This window comes from Syngnathus typhle, linkage group LG2 (genome assembly GCF_033458585.1).
Source record: "Syngnathus typhle isolate RoL2023-S1 ecotype Sweden linkage group LG2, RoL_Styp_1.0, whole genome shotgun sequence".
Lineage (NCBI taxonomy): Eukaryota > Metazoa > Chordata > Actinopteri > Syngnathiformes > Syngnathidae > Syngnathus > Syngnathus typhle.
In genome coordinates, this window is record NC_083739.1 from 8,929,029 (window position 1) to 8,945,190 (window position 16,162).

The window sequence follows — 16,162 nt, forward strand, 5'->3', positions numbered from 1 at the left end:
TATCATATTGTACTTTATAAAAACACAGAATAACATGAAGAAATGCAACACATTGAATGACAATTGTACGATTGATTTTATTGCGCTGATCCTTCTGGTGTCTGCTCTGTCTTGGCCACTATCTGGGGACAGTATAATGCCATCATGCAGACACAAACAATGAAGAATAGTTTCAGTCAGTGACTCAGAAAGATGCTATAATATCAGTCATTCTTTGAAGATGACAAAGAATATATGCCAGCAGTATTGTTCTGTTTGTTGTTCACCGTTGGTTGAAACGTCTTCGATTCCTTCAGCCTTCTAAAGCAGCAACAATCGATGTAACTCGTTAGCATGTGAACATTTTTTTATTTCATGCTAGCATTAAACTAGTGAGGCCTTTCTTTTGAAGGTTGTTTGATTTGTTATTAATACACATGGTGGAATTCTCTCCATTTTGGATTTAGTTTGACAGTAAACTTTGAAAGGATGTGGCCTTAAACAGCTCAAAGAATCATTTTTGATGAATTGGTCATGATTTGCCAAAATGTTGCTTGTGAAATGAGCTACGTTGAGTTGACTGCCATCCTACAATTTGCATCTCAAGTTTGCAAAAATGACGGCTCATGTCTTGAAAAACCCACGAGTGGGGTCACTCGAGTCTCGTGGCACCTCTGTACATTGGTTGTCAGGAGCAGACAGAGAGGTAAACCCGGATTGAGGAGGCGCACCTGCGTTCCTTGCACCATTAGTGGACAAATGGGCCTGGCCATGAGGCTCTGTCCAGTGTGAGGGGAGACCTGCATAGAGAGAGATGGGTGATCGAGGAGAGAGAATCATTAGGATGCAGGTCAGCGTGTTGCAGGTGCACGTCTGATAATGAATGTGTCAGACCTTCCATGCTCCAGGTGTAGGTGGGGGGAAAAAAAACATGCATCCATGCTCGCTCTTTGGTGAACAATGTATCATCGTCAGATTACAAGAAGACAGCGCAATGTGTGGGAAAGATGATAGATAAAGATTTGGGGTGCACAAGCGCACAACTGAAATGACGTCACAAACAATTTTTATTATAATTTTTCTTATTATTATCCTCAGCATAGAGAATTCCATATACTCTAGTTGTGGGAAGAGAAATAGTCATCATGCAGACTGCTAAAAACGCTAGTGAGAAGTCCTCGTGCACTTTGCAGCATGAAAAAATCAATGCAGCCATTTGTAATGTGAGAGCTTGTGCATCTAAAGGAAAACATTTGGTAACACTTAGTCATAAAGCTGTGGGCTATGCTTTCTTCCTCGCTTGGGTTGAGCTCCTGTCATACCTGGTGTGAGCACCCAACGCACTGAGGATGTTCAAGGCTCTTTTGTAGAGCTGCCTTGTTCTCTGCAGGGACTCGCTTTGTGCGTGTGAGAAAAGACGCTTTCCAAAGCACCGGATAAAATTGCCTCCTTGCTACATAATCACTCTCAAGAGCGACAAAATAAAAGCTCGGCTATCATGCCCACCTGAAACCTGAAGTCACAGTCCCATTTGTAGAAACGACGTTCAACCCTCACGCCGCCAGCCTCTCCTCTGTACAAGCGGTCCTCTAGTGAAGCCCTGCGAGCCGTTTGGTGTTGGGAAAAACAATTCTTTCTTTGAAATTGAGCTGAAATAGCAGTCTGTTTACCAGATGGAAAGATCGAGGTCAGCCATACTCCCCTTGTGAGCTATCCACACTTTCCTCCCACGCTTCGGCTCTACTCTACTCAGTGGATCTCCTGGTCAAATATCTGATTTGTGAGTCATACCTTGCTTCATGGAGAAACATGCTGGCAGGCCTAAAATACACACAAGCACGGCAACCTTGCAGGAGCTCAGCCCGGCAGCGAGCATCGAAGCGGCCCGAGGGAGAGGCTCGGAATGAGCGAGAGACACGAAATGCGAGGGAACTGGCAGGGGAAAAAGACAAGTGGGCCGAAAGTTGGAGACATAGAAAGTCGCGTTCGATAAAAGATTATGCAAGCCTAACTTTTCGTCACGAGTGTAGGCAACTTTAAAGGGTGATTGTTTTGTGATTGGGGAAAATAAGCCTTAGCAAGTTGCAAAACCTCTGTTGTCAGATTCCAAACCTTGCTAGAATTGAGGCTTGAAAACAACTCGCAGAGGCCGAGCTGTGATTGGCCCACAACAGCCGCAATGGCAGGCGATTGTTGACATTGGAACCATTGAGGAGTCACTTATCATCACAAGAGTGCTCCTCGAGCAACTTGGTCTTGTACACTATCAAATTGCACGCAATCCATTATTCACCTCAAAGTCGTTGCAACAGCTACTATTCAATCAATTTCCGTGGTATCTTGAGTCGAGTTCAACTAATGAGATTAACAAGATACGACCTGTCGTTTGGATTTGTAATAAAAAAATGTCGATAATAGGCAACTGCTTAACAGATAAGTAAACACTCCTAATACGTAGATGTTTACTGTCAAACGATCGTAGCTTTCTTTGTTAGCTTAATACTAACAAACGTTGCAAAAAGTTAGAGGGTGTGGATCTCTTCACACAAGTTGATTCAATACGGTTTTCGATATGTGGAGTGCAACACAATTCAAAGACAGTTTGATTTGAAAGCGGACGATTCATTTTCAGTTCAGTTCGTATTACGATTCCATTCGATATGGTATACAATTCAGTTGGAGTGGTGCAGTCAATTTTTTGTTGTCATCTTATGTAGTATGAATGAATTTAGTACTATATACCATCTCCTTCTAAGCTATATCCTTCCAGTAGAAGACAATTTGATCTGTATCTTGGAACGGTTTGATTCAGTTTGATTCGATGCACCCGATTCTATGCGAAAACAATTTACTATTTCAAATCGTTTTTTGTCCCCAGGAGGCCAAGCTGCGCCCACCAGAATAAATAGCACAATGGCTATTGATGTATATTTACCGACAAATGTTGCTTTAATGCAGTGCTTCTCAAATAGTGGGGTGCGCCCCCCTTGGGGGGCGCCGTGCTATACCTGGGGGGGCGCGTGTGACCCTGGGGAACAGGCTTTTTTTTTTGCAGTACTAGAATAAAGTGTAATTGCGCATCTTCCCAGCAGGGGGCAGTGGCGCTCTCATTGTTACTTCTGTGACGTTTGCGACAGTGCAACGTTTTACGACTTACAAGACAAGTTAGGATAGTCACGGTGGGGAGGGGGGGGCGCGAATAGTTTTCTTCTTGCTAAGGGGGGGCGTAACAGAAAATAATTGAGAAGCACTGCTTTAATGTGATTATGGCTGTGTCTGAATGTTGACCCTTGTCCCCGACCTTCTCTTTCAAGACATAGTCCCACACCGCAGTATATACGGCACTAAAAATTAATTATCTCGTTCTGTGTGGTGATTTGTGGAGCTAATTCACTAATTTTCTTCTCATCGCCTATCACGTGACTACAGTAATTGAAATGACAAACTGGCTTATTAAGATCTCTGACAAGTTATTGAGAATAAATAGAATATTTATTTTAAACGACATTTATTTCTGTCAGGAATGAGTGAAGCAGGGCGACCAAATGCAGCTTGGACCAGGGTTTATTGAGGAAAGAGGGAGTTGGAAGGGAGGATGACGGGAACAAACCAACAGGAACCGGCAAACTAACATAAACTGTGGGGGCAGAGTGACAGGGGGAACCGACAGACCAACAGAAACGGACAGACTAAGACGAAGGTAAAGAAACTGACGAAAGACGAGAACAATCCGACAGGGGTGTGACACGCAGACAGGACTTAAATACACGACAGGTAACGAGAGGCGGGTAACTAATTGTGAGTAGACACAGGAGGGGAGGGGCGAGTACACAGAGACGGAAAGAGAAACCATGACAACATAGGCACAAGGAAATGAACAGAGCCGGGCCGTGACAATTTCCTTTGTTGTACATATTGTCTGATGGATAAAATGAATGATTCATTTCCGTAACTGTACTGCTTTGATATTGTTTGATATGTTGTATACCTGCTATATTTTATACTATATATGTTGCGTGAACCTTTTGGGTAATTTTGAGTGCCCTACGTTTATGCTCCCTGTCGTCATTCGCACACACACAGATAAAATGGCGTAACTCCTTAATCGTGCCATATTGATGGAATTTGGACTCAGCCTATATCCAAGCAAGCGACGAATTGTGACTGTCAGAACAATTCAATGTTTGAGTTCCATTTAACAGGCGTGCATTTCACTCTCAATTTGTGAGCAGATCGAGACGGGTTCATCAATATTTTAGAAGTCGTACTTTTCGTAACTTTTTTCTTTTTGAGTGGAAATGTTCTTCATGTACAATAGATGTCATGGCTGAATAATGGTTGGGAAACATAGAGCAAAGTGGTCTTAAAGCATTCCCTTCAAAATGAAATCCCACATTGATCCATTGAAAACAACACTGCTGTTTTAAGCCCTAAAAGGGTCATTTATGTCAGCGCTGTCGTCGCCAAGTGACGTGCTGTTACAGCATCTTTTGTGAATGTGACCCAGCCTCTGTGATAAAGCCCTTCAACAAATACAAGCCAAGGCACTCATCACTACCTCTTTGTTGATTCCCGTCACAGCAAGGTGTTTGCCAAGATTGGAATTTACCACAGTGAAAACAAAGATTTTTTTCCCACCTCCCGCAGTGGTTAGATATCGACTGAATTCGGCATGGTCACGTCTTTCCGGCTGCTGGTCACTGTTGGAATGAAACGTGATGATTTCTTACTAGAAGCAATTTGTGACTACATCCAACCACAAAGGATTTGCATACTTGTGGCAGCTGCTGGGAGACACTCTAAATACACGCCACTGCTGATTCACATCTGCTACTTGTGTAAATAACCATAGCCATAATGCAGTAGTTACAATGAGTGGCTACTAGATGGGAAATTGTTTGATAGTGTCCCGGTTCTCAGACCCCGTGTGAGGTTTTGCATCACCCACCCCCAAATGCAATCAACCCGATTATATGCATATGACAGATTGAAAAGATGATACGATCCGAAGGAGAAAAAAGACCAATGACAGTAGACAGGAGAAGATGGCTGCTATGCAAAGCAAACAACTGAGGGCAGATTGTGTCGACTTGGGGGGAAGCTGGCAGCCTAAAATTCATGCTGGGCAGGAAGTGCATGCTGATCATTTGTGCGTGTGTCTGTATGTAGACTGATGGTGTGGTGAGGGAAGGAGGAAAATTTGTCTAGCTCCAGCTAAGATCAAAGGCTCATTAACTATTTCACAGTGGAATGGTACCTTGAGATAATAGTCCTTTTTTTACTTTGACCATACCAACATCGCTAAATGCTTACCTCAAATCAAGTTTTACCATTAAAATGCAGAAATGACATTAATCCGTCCATCCAAAACAAAAACGAAACTGGAAAAATAGCAGTTTTATAATGTTACTATATTCGATACAAAACATACAAGTAATGACATAAAAAAAATGGAATTAAACAAACTGTTTTTCATCACACACTGTCCTTCAACACATATTGTGCTGCTGATTTGGCCTTGCACACCTTTGTCACCTGGGGGCAGTATAAAACATACAGATACATTACGTACATTGTGTCGGAAAAATTGGGAATGTTTTCATGTGACATCGCCTATGGAAAATCTGGTAAAAAAAGCACCTTCAAATCAGAGATGAACTGTATTTTGATCATTTCTACAAATCTCGTTAATATTGTCTGCTGCTCAGGAAACACATTCTCTGGTTGACCGGCATGTTTTAGTTAAAAAATATCCATCAATAAGAATGTAAATTCTGTGAAAGTCTATGTGTAAAAATGACCATAATGTTTCAAACCGTGTCACTATCCCTACAAATCCGACGTAAATGTTGAAAATGGAACTTTGAGATGAGAAGAGCAGTGTGGTCAAGTACTTTAGTCAACAAATGTATTTGTATTAATGTGGTCATTCCATTTTTTTTGTCCAAAATCCCACAAAGATGGCGGTCACTGCAGATAATTTTAGTTGTGCTTTGTAGAGGGAAAATAGAATAAGCCTGTGTGTATTATATTTTCTTTTTACATGTGTTGCTGCACAGTTTGTATTACATTATTTGTTACTTAAAGCAGAACCCCATCACCACCACCCCCATAGATGCTGATTTTTATCCCTGGTGGCTGTGACATTTCCCATTTTGTGTTCACATTAAGATAACCGAGGCTACGTGGCTGTTTTAAATACAATATGTGTCACTCTTTTTGTTTAGTTTGACAGTAAACTTCAACTGGGGGTGGAATTGAACAGCTTGAAGCCTTCTTTTCTCTTCAAACCTGTACAAATGCTGGGTTTTATGTAAATAAAAACCCACCAAGCTAAATCATTTCACTACTACAACCTTTACAAGTCGATTGAAGAACAAAATGTAATCATTTTGAGAGGGAAGTAAAAATGAAAAAAAAAAAAGACATGATGCCCCTTCTAATCGCAGATGTAGCTGTGCTCAGAATAAACAAGCAGATTTGAAATCTTGTTTAAAGGAGGAAACCCACCTGCCAACTTTTAAAGCCAGTTTAGTTGCCCAGATGTTTTTCTTTGTAAGATAAGGCATCGGTCTTGCCTCCCAACCCTATAACCCATAGCCTACTTATGAAGTTGTCACATGTACTAAGTTGCGAGCACGTGCCAGTAATTCCGGCAGCTTCTTGGATGTTGCCATCACCCGACCCCCATCTTTTCATCAGTTTTACAAGGATGCCCAGTTCTTGGTCATGTTGTGGAATATCTTCCCCACTTGATGATGTCTGTTTTCATTGTGTTAGATATATTTAATGCCTTGGGAATTCTTTTGTACTCTTCTCCCAATGGATACCTCTGAGATCCTTCTGAGCTCTCTGAGGAACATGGCTTGTGCTGTAGGATGTGATAACAAAATTTCAGGGAAAGCCTACTGGAACAGCCTCATGTTTGTATTGGTACTGATACCAGCCTTATTTCAAGGTATGGGTACATTTTTAAAATAAAATGACATCGCATTTGGGCGACTTGGATGCAAAAACAATAAAAATCAAATAGGCGTCATGCGTGTAAAAGTCAGCATTAAGCAATCACAGTCATTGTAACACTGTTCAGTTGCAAACACTACTGAGGGAGCGAGTAAGGAAGGCAGGAGTGAATGCGGAAGTCACAGGTTGGGTGAGGGTGATGAAATCTAGAAAAAGGTACATTTGTATCGAGAGACACAGATGGGCAAGAAAGGAGGGGGCGAAAGTGACAGAGATGGAGGAGGGAAAGCTGTCAGGTTCCAACACCCTCCCTCCCTCCAGTGTGTTGGCAGCGCCATGCTCCGGCGCGAAGAGATGACCAGAACTCAGCCGGAGGTTGCCTGTATGGACACAGCCATTCCCTCTGACCATCTGACAAATAACCGGAGAACGAGTCCAACTCCCTCATGGACGCCGTTTTGATTCCTCAGTGAAGCTCGAACATGCTGCTTACTGTCCGGTATATTTATTATCGAACGCTAGCGTTTTTATCGTACACAATATTGACTTGTACGACTTTACAACACCGACACAAATAAATCTTCCTCCGCAAAGATGCAATATTTTCCATGATGGGCAGGATGTGAACGCTTATAAAATGCTTTCACAAGATGGCTGGTTGGCAACATTGTAAGGATCTTACTTACAGCGTGTATGTGTCATTGTGTGAGTGTCATGAGGATGGATCTGTGCACAGGCAGCTCGGGGTTCTGAGAGAACCCCATGCTGTCATTCTTCCCAACTGCGAAAAGAATCCGAGAAGAAAAGCTGACTGGGGACACGATACACTCAGAGGCTAATCATGCAGCAAATAAAGGCAAAAAGAGCCGCGCACCGCTGGCTGCATCGTGGAGCTGCTCCAGCTCAAGGCGCTCATGGGAAACGTCTCAGTTCCGCCCCCGACAGTTCTGTTGGAACTGTGTTTTTCAATGTTTCTGCGGATCCATGCTGAATGAGAGTCTGCTTTTCTGGACTGAATTCTTGACATGAGGCCTTTTCAGAAACTCTGATGTCCTAACCTTAAATATTCTAGCTCCTGAACCAAATCATCAACACTGTATCAAATGAATTGGACTTTATTTTTCTGGAACAATGCAAGGGCAAGTATTGTTGACATACGTCTCCAGCGAGAAACTCTTTCCTGAAAATGGAATATACTGCGTGAGAATCTATTCCAATAAGAGGCTAAATGTCAATGTGGAAGTTTGCTGCCCCCAGTCATCTTTCTCAAATGTGAAGTTGGCATTTAATGTTCTTATTGCGTTTATCGTGGGATACGAAAATAGCCGTTATGATGTTCTCTAATGCAAGTTAATGTTTTGTGACATCGAAGTAACAATTTTTTTTGCTTCTGACTTCATCGGTGGCCTGTTTTAAAAATCGCTGCTTATGGGTTGCTGATCTAGATTGCTCTTCCTTTTGTAAGGTTGATCAGGATGAAATAATCAATGCTAAAGACAGGTCAAAGGTTATACTGAGGCCCCTTTGTGCAGGTAGGAAAGGAGAGGAAAATACTACAGGCAATACTAAGAATCCAAGGACGCCCTTATTGTTGGCAAAAACACTCTTTGAAAGATACTGTTTTTCGTGTCTGCATTGTTATAGTGCTCTTTTTTTTTTCCCATGGAGACAGCCTGTCCTGTCATATCTGCACATTTCCCGGCTCTCAGATGGCGAGTGGATTTTCCGTTCTCCCTCCACCCACCCAAGACTTCATGTTATCCCATATGTTCCCTATTTCTCTTCAAATAATATTGTTTTTTTTTCCTGCATGAGGCATCTGAGCGAAAAAGAGGCGCCGGCAGATGCATCTCCAAATGTACATGTGGGCTGTGTACAATCATCACCACCATATTAGCAGTGTAGAGAAGTTACCACGCAAGCATTTACTGTGTCTCACCTTCCTTTGGAGCAAACAGCCTGTGGTGCTTGCGGGAGCCCTTATGTTGAAATGCAACAGAAAGGCCAAGGCGTACTAATTAACTTCACTCAGCATTCATACTCATTGAAATGCGTAACCTTTACACAACCTCGCTTCATCACCTTTCTGCAAACTCCCAGGTTAAAATTGTCATTTAATGTCACCAAGCATATTACAAACTACGCCTCTCAGCTCACCTCAATCTTCTGCCCCCCCCCCCCCCCCCCACACACACACACACACACTTTAGGCTTTACGAACAAATTTTTATTCCGGGCAGCTGCAGCCCTTTGCGCTGGTAAATCAATGAAACAGTGTCCCCTATAAGAGACCTTTGTGTTTTCCTTCCATCGATCCTGTCAAGGCAGATACATAGAAGAGCAAGGCAGGCGATTACCCTCAGCAATCCAAACTTTGATCTATACAGCCGATGACAGGTTCCAGAAATCAGCTGTGGGTAATTGCGATGCTAAAAGGAGGAATTGTTAATCTTTCTGTCTTGACGTCCACTCGTATGCCCGTGATTGGGTCGTGGAAAGTGAAGTGTCCGTCCGTGTGGGCTGTCTGCAGGCACCGCGGTCACCCTTTCACCTTGGTGCCGGTCACTGGAGAAGAACACTTGCACACGTTCTATCTAGTTTGCAGTAATAGTTTGCCCCTCCCCCCCAACTCCCCACGTCATGTCTGCTTCTCCTTATTACATTTTTAATGGGCTGTTAACATGATCATCATGCAACCTGTGCACAGCAAAAGCCCTGCAGTAACATTACAGAACACTTTACAATGCAGATTGTTTATTCTGGTATATTCTGTTAGCATTTAGGTTTGTTTTTGCAACATTTTCTATTCCGTTAATGATAAACAAAGAGTCGCAGACCTCCCCTAAGGCTTAAACATTTGTCACCAGTGAAGTCAATGAGTATAGGGTTATAATTCTGGATCTTAACCGCAAAAAGGAAGTAAAGGTAATTCTTTTTCTTCCAAAACCCAAAGATTGCAACAACTACCTGGTGTGTAATTGAACATTTTAAATAAAATAACATAATCTTGTTTTTCTTGGTCAAAAAGCGTGTTTCTCTCTGACATTATACTTTCTGACCATGAATCCAGAACTTCTGGTGATAGAGTTAGGTCCTATGGCACAATTCTTATCTTTTTGGCTGTAAACACCACTGCAATTGATATGAAGGGGAAACCAACAAGATATGCCTTAATTGCAGACTTTGTATCTCACTTTTTAAGCTCAACCTAAAGTAATGGGGCAATTGACTGCTCAGGTTCTCCATGGCCAGGTGAACATGAAAGGCTGGCAATTTGTTCTTACAAATTGATGTCAATGCTGACAAAAATAGCAGGATGAACTCTGAAATGGTTTAGGGCAACATGATCTAATAGTATTCAGACCCGATTCGACAGTGACGCCAGGCATTATGCCAAAGCAAAAAAGTTTTGAAGGCAAAGAAGTTGAATGTTATGCAATGACGTGAATCAAATTGAGCATGATTTGATTTGTTTAAAATACAACACGTTTAAAACACCTCAAGAACAAGAAGGTACTGAAGACAGCTGCTAATTATAATAATAATAATAACAAATGGGGGGCTCGGTGGGGCATTGGCTAGCATGCACAGTTCGGAGCGTGCGGGTTCAATTCCACCGCTGGCCCTTCCTGTGTGGAGTATGCATGTTCTCCCCGTGCCTGCGTGGGTTTTCTCTGGGCACTCCAGTTTCCTCCCACATCTCAAAAACATGATTGGTAGACCGATTGAGCACTCCAAATTGTCCCTAGGCGTGAGTGCGAGTGTGGATGGTTGTCTCTATGCCCCGGCAACCAGTTCAGGGTGTCCCCCACTTACTGCCCGATGATGGCTGGGATAGGCTCCAGCGCGCCCGCGACCCCCGTGGATGGATAATAATAATTGGCAAAAGACAGTCGTTTCCATGTCCCAATATTTATGACCCCGACTGCATACACACTAAACTGATATTGAGTCTTGCCAGTATTTTATTCTCTTTCTACAGGCTTTTCAACCACCATTAGTTCATTTTAACAGGTGTTCTGTTGATAACTTGCGAGTTAATTATCTCAAGAGATAATCATAGTAATGAGAAAAATATATGTAAGACATTTGCTTTCAATCCCATTCGGCTTAAAAGGATTAGTGCGAGTACCTGTTGCACATTAGCTGCCAGACACGTACAAAGGTGTTTGATTCTAATCACATCACTTAGGAGTCCACCTGACGAGTTTTAATTCTCACATATCAGTCCTTCCACAATCAAAGCACCAAATTTTATTAGCCTGAGGTCAAAGCAGTAATTTCAAACAACGCACTGATAACATGAATGTTTGTGCTGAGTGGAGGTGTCGATTCCCAGGGGATAAGGAGGGCGAAGATGAGAATTTTATCAATGGGGCTACATTGCCAGAACAAAGCAAACAGAGATCTCGACAAATATTCACACAATTTAAACTTGGGCCATAGAGGATTCTACGATACGGAATCCTCCATAGCATTCCTACCAAAAGCCTAAAATAAATGTTTCTCATTTCAAAAAGGTGAGTCCTTTTAAATGCAAATGACCCTTGTTGCTACAGCGCTCCCTTTTTGAATCAGTCCACCCTATACGCACCAAAAAACCCTGCACATATGCATGTGACCTTTCGTTGCTTGAAAGACATTGAGTAATCTTGAGCTTGAGATCGTCTGCTTCTCAATTTGTCAGCTTTGTGCGCTTGACCCGCTTTGCGTTGTGGGTCAAAGCTATAACTCACACGCTGCAAGTCGAAGTGATCCCATTAGCTAGTTGCTGTGTCCTCATTCCTGCGTTTCTGCAGTGTCCGGCTGCTTTTGATCACACTAACACAAATGGATGGCTTTCATACAGTGCTTTGATGAGAGCGCATGATGAGTTACTACACGTGCTTGAAGAGAAATTGATGTTTGCGCATCCGCACGTCTTCGGGGAGGTGGGCATTTTGATCCCAGATGTGCTACGGTCCTCTCTCATAAATCACGGTTTGTGCGTCCACCGCCATATTTAACCGGATATTTAGATGGATGAAAGTCTTTGGCTTGGAGCTTTGATTGAAAAATTGTCAGCATGCGATGAAATATCCTGCAGAATTCAATAGCAACTTCTGGAAATATAAAAACATGCGACCTGCGGTTATCCAAAATGTATTTAAGATTGATGCTATTGTTTCTCCCTTTTTAATTTTTTTTTTTAATTTAATGTTTTAACTCATCTTCTTTGTGAAACTGGTTTCCTCTCTCACCTGTTGAGGAAATATATTCACGGATTCAAAACAGGAGTCCCTACATATCAACACAGATTGCGTAGCATCTGCATTAAATTCTCATTAGCATTTTTGAAATGTTGCCGTTTATAATCATCTTGACTTGCAACAGTCTTAAACTAGTCGGTTGGAGGTGGTCTTCATCCTAATCAAATGTGAACTCCTGATTGATTCTAATCAGAAATGTGGCCAGATGCCGTCTCTGCGGGAGAAAGCCGACATCAGTCCTTCCGCCTACGCTTGGCTGTGTTTTGACTCAGCGATGATTCACAGTACGGGGAGGAAAACGAGCTTTCATTGTAAAATCTCAAATTTTACATTTTAAGCCATTGGGAAACCTAACTGAAAACCACAACAGGGCAATATGTCCAGAAATAAAAACAAAACAAAAAAGCCACACAAAAAAAAAAAACATTTTCTATGTTTGTATTATATTGCATATTTCTCACAACTTGATTGATCTAGCCGTAATGAAATCATTTGTTCGATTTACATGCATACTGCTGAATTGACAGTATGAGCAGTTGGTTGAGCATGATAAATGAGAGTGATTAAAAAGCTGTTGTTAAGGAGGACAGCTACTGTTAACACATCCTTTCACAAAATGCTCACATAAGCAGGTGAGAGGAAATGTTATTTCTTGGCCTCAGAAGTGAACACCAAAGTCCTTGTTTGGAATACATCTTGACTAAAAGTTCTCTTAGTACAGTTAAGTATAGCTGCATTCATTTTTTTTGCCATCATAAAACCCTTAATTTTTTTTGTTTGTGTCACTCATCCCCTTAGAAAAATAAAAGGAAAAACCATATGATTGAGGCAAAACACACTCGACGGTGAAACGTTTAGTTTTAGTTTTTCAAAGTCAAAGTCTGCTTTATTGTCAATCCCTTCACATGTCAAGACACACAAAGAAACCGAAATTACGTTTCCTCTATCCCACGGTGACGAGACATAGTACACGATAGACATACAAGTAGACGACACAAAATAAAAGGCACAAACAATAAATAATAAATAAATAATATGAGTGATGAATAAATAATAAATACACAATAAATAAGAGGAGCAAAACTGAGCCAGTGTGCCTACAGCAGACAGTAAGCATAGCGCAAAGTTTAAAGTTGCCAAGTGTGATTTTCTTTTGCATTTTTCCAGAAATTGCAATTCTGAAATGATCAACATCAAGGTCTTTCACATTTAGACGTCACCACGTTATTTTATTTCAGACTTATTGTACATTTTGATTATTGTTTTACAAAGTAAAAGCAAATGTTTTAATTTAAATTCAACACTACAATAATCAATCTGCTTTTGTGAAAGTTGACAGAGATCGCCCAATATAACTATTGAGTTTTAAATTGACATAAAAAGGTATCTGAACACTCATTTGATTCTCAAAATTATATAGTGATTATCCATAGGGGCTGTGGTTAGCTCGTGAGCTATTTATGGCGAGCGCCCCTTTAAGGGGACCTATTTACTTGTTTTAACATGAAGGAATTGAGTAGAATAATTGAAGCTTAGGTTGGTTAGGTGGAGTGTCAAATTTTAAAGACATTTATTTTTTAACCTTGGAGATCCTACTGAGCCAGCAAACAAAAATGTCTGCATATCCTGCTGAGATGTTTTATAATGGACCTTTGTCCATGGAAGAAGACATTCTGTTGGATTCAAATTGAAAATTATAGCTTTCCATTGACATTGCTATCACGCTGTCAGGCTTCTATGGACAAGTGAGAAAGAGTGCCTTTCAAATGCATGATAATTCACTTCTGAAAATCAGTTTAGCCATTACATTAGTCCTTTGACTTCTTAATGTGATGCTGTATGTGATGCTGAAGACACAAAGTACGGCCTTGCTTTCGATGAGTGCTTATGCAACTGCGCAGCCTCAGTTCCTGACAAACATTTGACAATCATCACATGTGCCTCAGGAACAGAGTCCTTACTGTACATCAGGAATATTCTCGACAAACTCATATGATTGATTGAGCAAAAGATGAATTGAACATGGTGATTGACAGGCCAGTTTGTCAACACGTCCTCTGGTTGTGCCAGTGGGAACAGCAAAACATGCAATTAATTGATGTTCAAATGATATACATGTGTAAGACCCACACTTAAGTTGTCAAACGCGATGATCAACTGCCTTCTGCCTGTTCGGCATTTAAACTCGTAATAATTTATTATACTTCTTCACTGATCGCCGAGGGGACGTTCTTTTTACATTCAGAGATGAGATGTCAGAGTGAAGTATTGCAACCCTTGGCCAAGGAATACTTTGGCAGAGCACACCCAATATTCTGGCCGTTTCTAATGGCGACAAACTTAAAGTGTCAGTACTCCTAAAGATGTTTATTCCTCACTTAACTTCCTTTATGTAATAATTGGTTGTGCTGATTTTTTTTCTAGGCTATATGCAAATTTTAGATAATCAACATTTTATACTTCAAACCACATTGCATTTTTCTTGTGAACAAAATTTGTGACATCTTCTAAAAACGTTCCTCCATAAATTTTGATCCGTGAGACCTATGAGTTTTAATTAGAGTCTGGAACATGAGTCAAATTAACAGACTGCTGAGAACAACTTCAGAATAAAAGTGATATATTAAATGATGTTAATTATCAAGTGTTTATTTTGAAGATGGCGTTCTGTCTGCGATGGCAATGTTTTCCTATAGCATTAAGAATCGTTCCTGTGCTTCGCTTGAGTTTTTAGTAATGGACATGTGAGTAAGTGGGTACTTGAGGCAGGAAAAATACCTTGCACCATTTTTTTTTTTAATCAAGGCGCCCAAATTACTTAGGGACTCATTACATCCATACAAATCAGCAACACTTTTATATTCTCACAGGCAGCTTGATCCAATACAACGCTTGAAACAATCCACTTAACACAACTGCTGGGTTGGTAGAATACGTAATTGCAAAACATTCCTTCATCTTATAAGTGATACACTATTAAGTACGGAACGAGTAAAAACCGTGCAGTTGTGTGATGTAAATTTATATTAAATATCTTACAATGAGTGAGCCAGCTTGTGTTAGGACAGCTGTAAGAAAAAAATAAAATAAAAAAGCATTGACGTCATCGGCTCATTACATCAGTGTTGACTCCAAAAAAACTGAAGGAGTCAACCCTTTAAATTGCAGTAAATGATACAGCATAGCTGTAGGGAATGATACCATTATCTTAAGAATGTTGCTTAATATAGGTCCACCCACTATTACCACCCTGGGTGCAGTTGCCAGGCAACCAGGAAAGACTCAAAGTGCCCTCTTGGAAACATTTCAACGCATAGCTAAGTCAATTTTTTCTCAGCATGTCAAGCTCAAACGTGAAATGACCCTTGCTCGAGTCAACGTTCTCCTTTTCTCCTCTTTAAGATCCCGCAGATCAGCTATGCATCAACCGCTCCGGAGTTGAGTGATGACAGGCGCTACGACTTCTTCTCAAGGGTGGTTCCTCCAGATTCCTTCCAGGCCCAGGCCATGGTGGACATAATTCGAGCAATGGGATGGAGCTACGTCTCCACAGTCGCCTCCGAGGGCAGCTATGGAGAGAAAGGAGTGGAGGCCTTCACGCAACTCTCCAAAGAAGCAGGTTAGCGTTTATGTCACGTTAATTTTCTTCCTCGTACCCATTTGTGTGATTTAAAACGTACTCATGCCCTTTCCACTTATCTGAAAATGCTCTTTTGCATATGCGATTTATCTTAACGTTCCTTGTTTTTGTGAAGATGAATTATTGATGTTTGGCAATGTGTGCCTCAGCTCCCCAATGAGTTGCAAAGTGTTACTGCAGATGTAGACAGAGAAGAGACTTGTAGAGAAATATCACATTACAATAGTCAGCATTGCTTTTTTTGTTTCGTTTCATTTCTTTATGTAATCAGTGTTGCTGTTTAGCTGCAAAGCACATGAGGAATTGTGTGAAGATGTCTGATTTATTTTCT

General features: G+C 41.2%; 1 protein-coding gene and 1 long non-coding RNA gene across 4 annotated transcripts in view; one reads left to right on the forward strand and one right to left on the reverse strand.

The window, feature by feature from the left end:
- LOC133150008 (metabotropic glutamate receptor 7) overlaps positions 1 to 16,162 on the forward strand; it is a 94,881-nt gene that overhangs the window by 28,169 nt on the left and 50,550 nt on the right. For all 3 annotated transcript variants that reach the window (XM_061272271.1, XM_061272269.1, XM_061272270.1), the window contains exon 2: positions 15,594 to 15,810. In XM_061272271.1, the coding sequence (XP_061128255.1) occupies positions 15,594 to 15,810 (217 nt within the window). The remainder of the gene's footprint in view (positions 1 to 15,593; positions 15,811 to 16,162) is intronic.
- On the reverse strand, positions 58 to 2,067 carry LOC133150009 (uncharacterized). Its single transcript, XR_009713713.1, has 2 exons — positions 1,486 to 2,067; positions 58 to 779 (listed from the first exon to the last, which is right to left on the reverse strand). It is a non-coding gene; the product is annotated as an uncharacterized LOC133150009 (long non-coding RNA).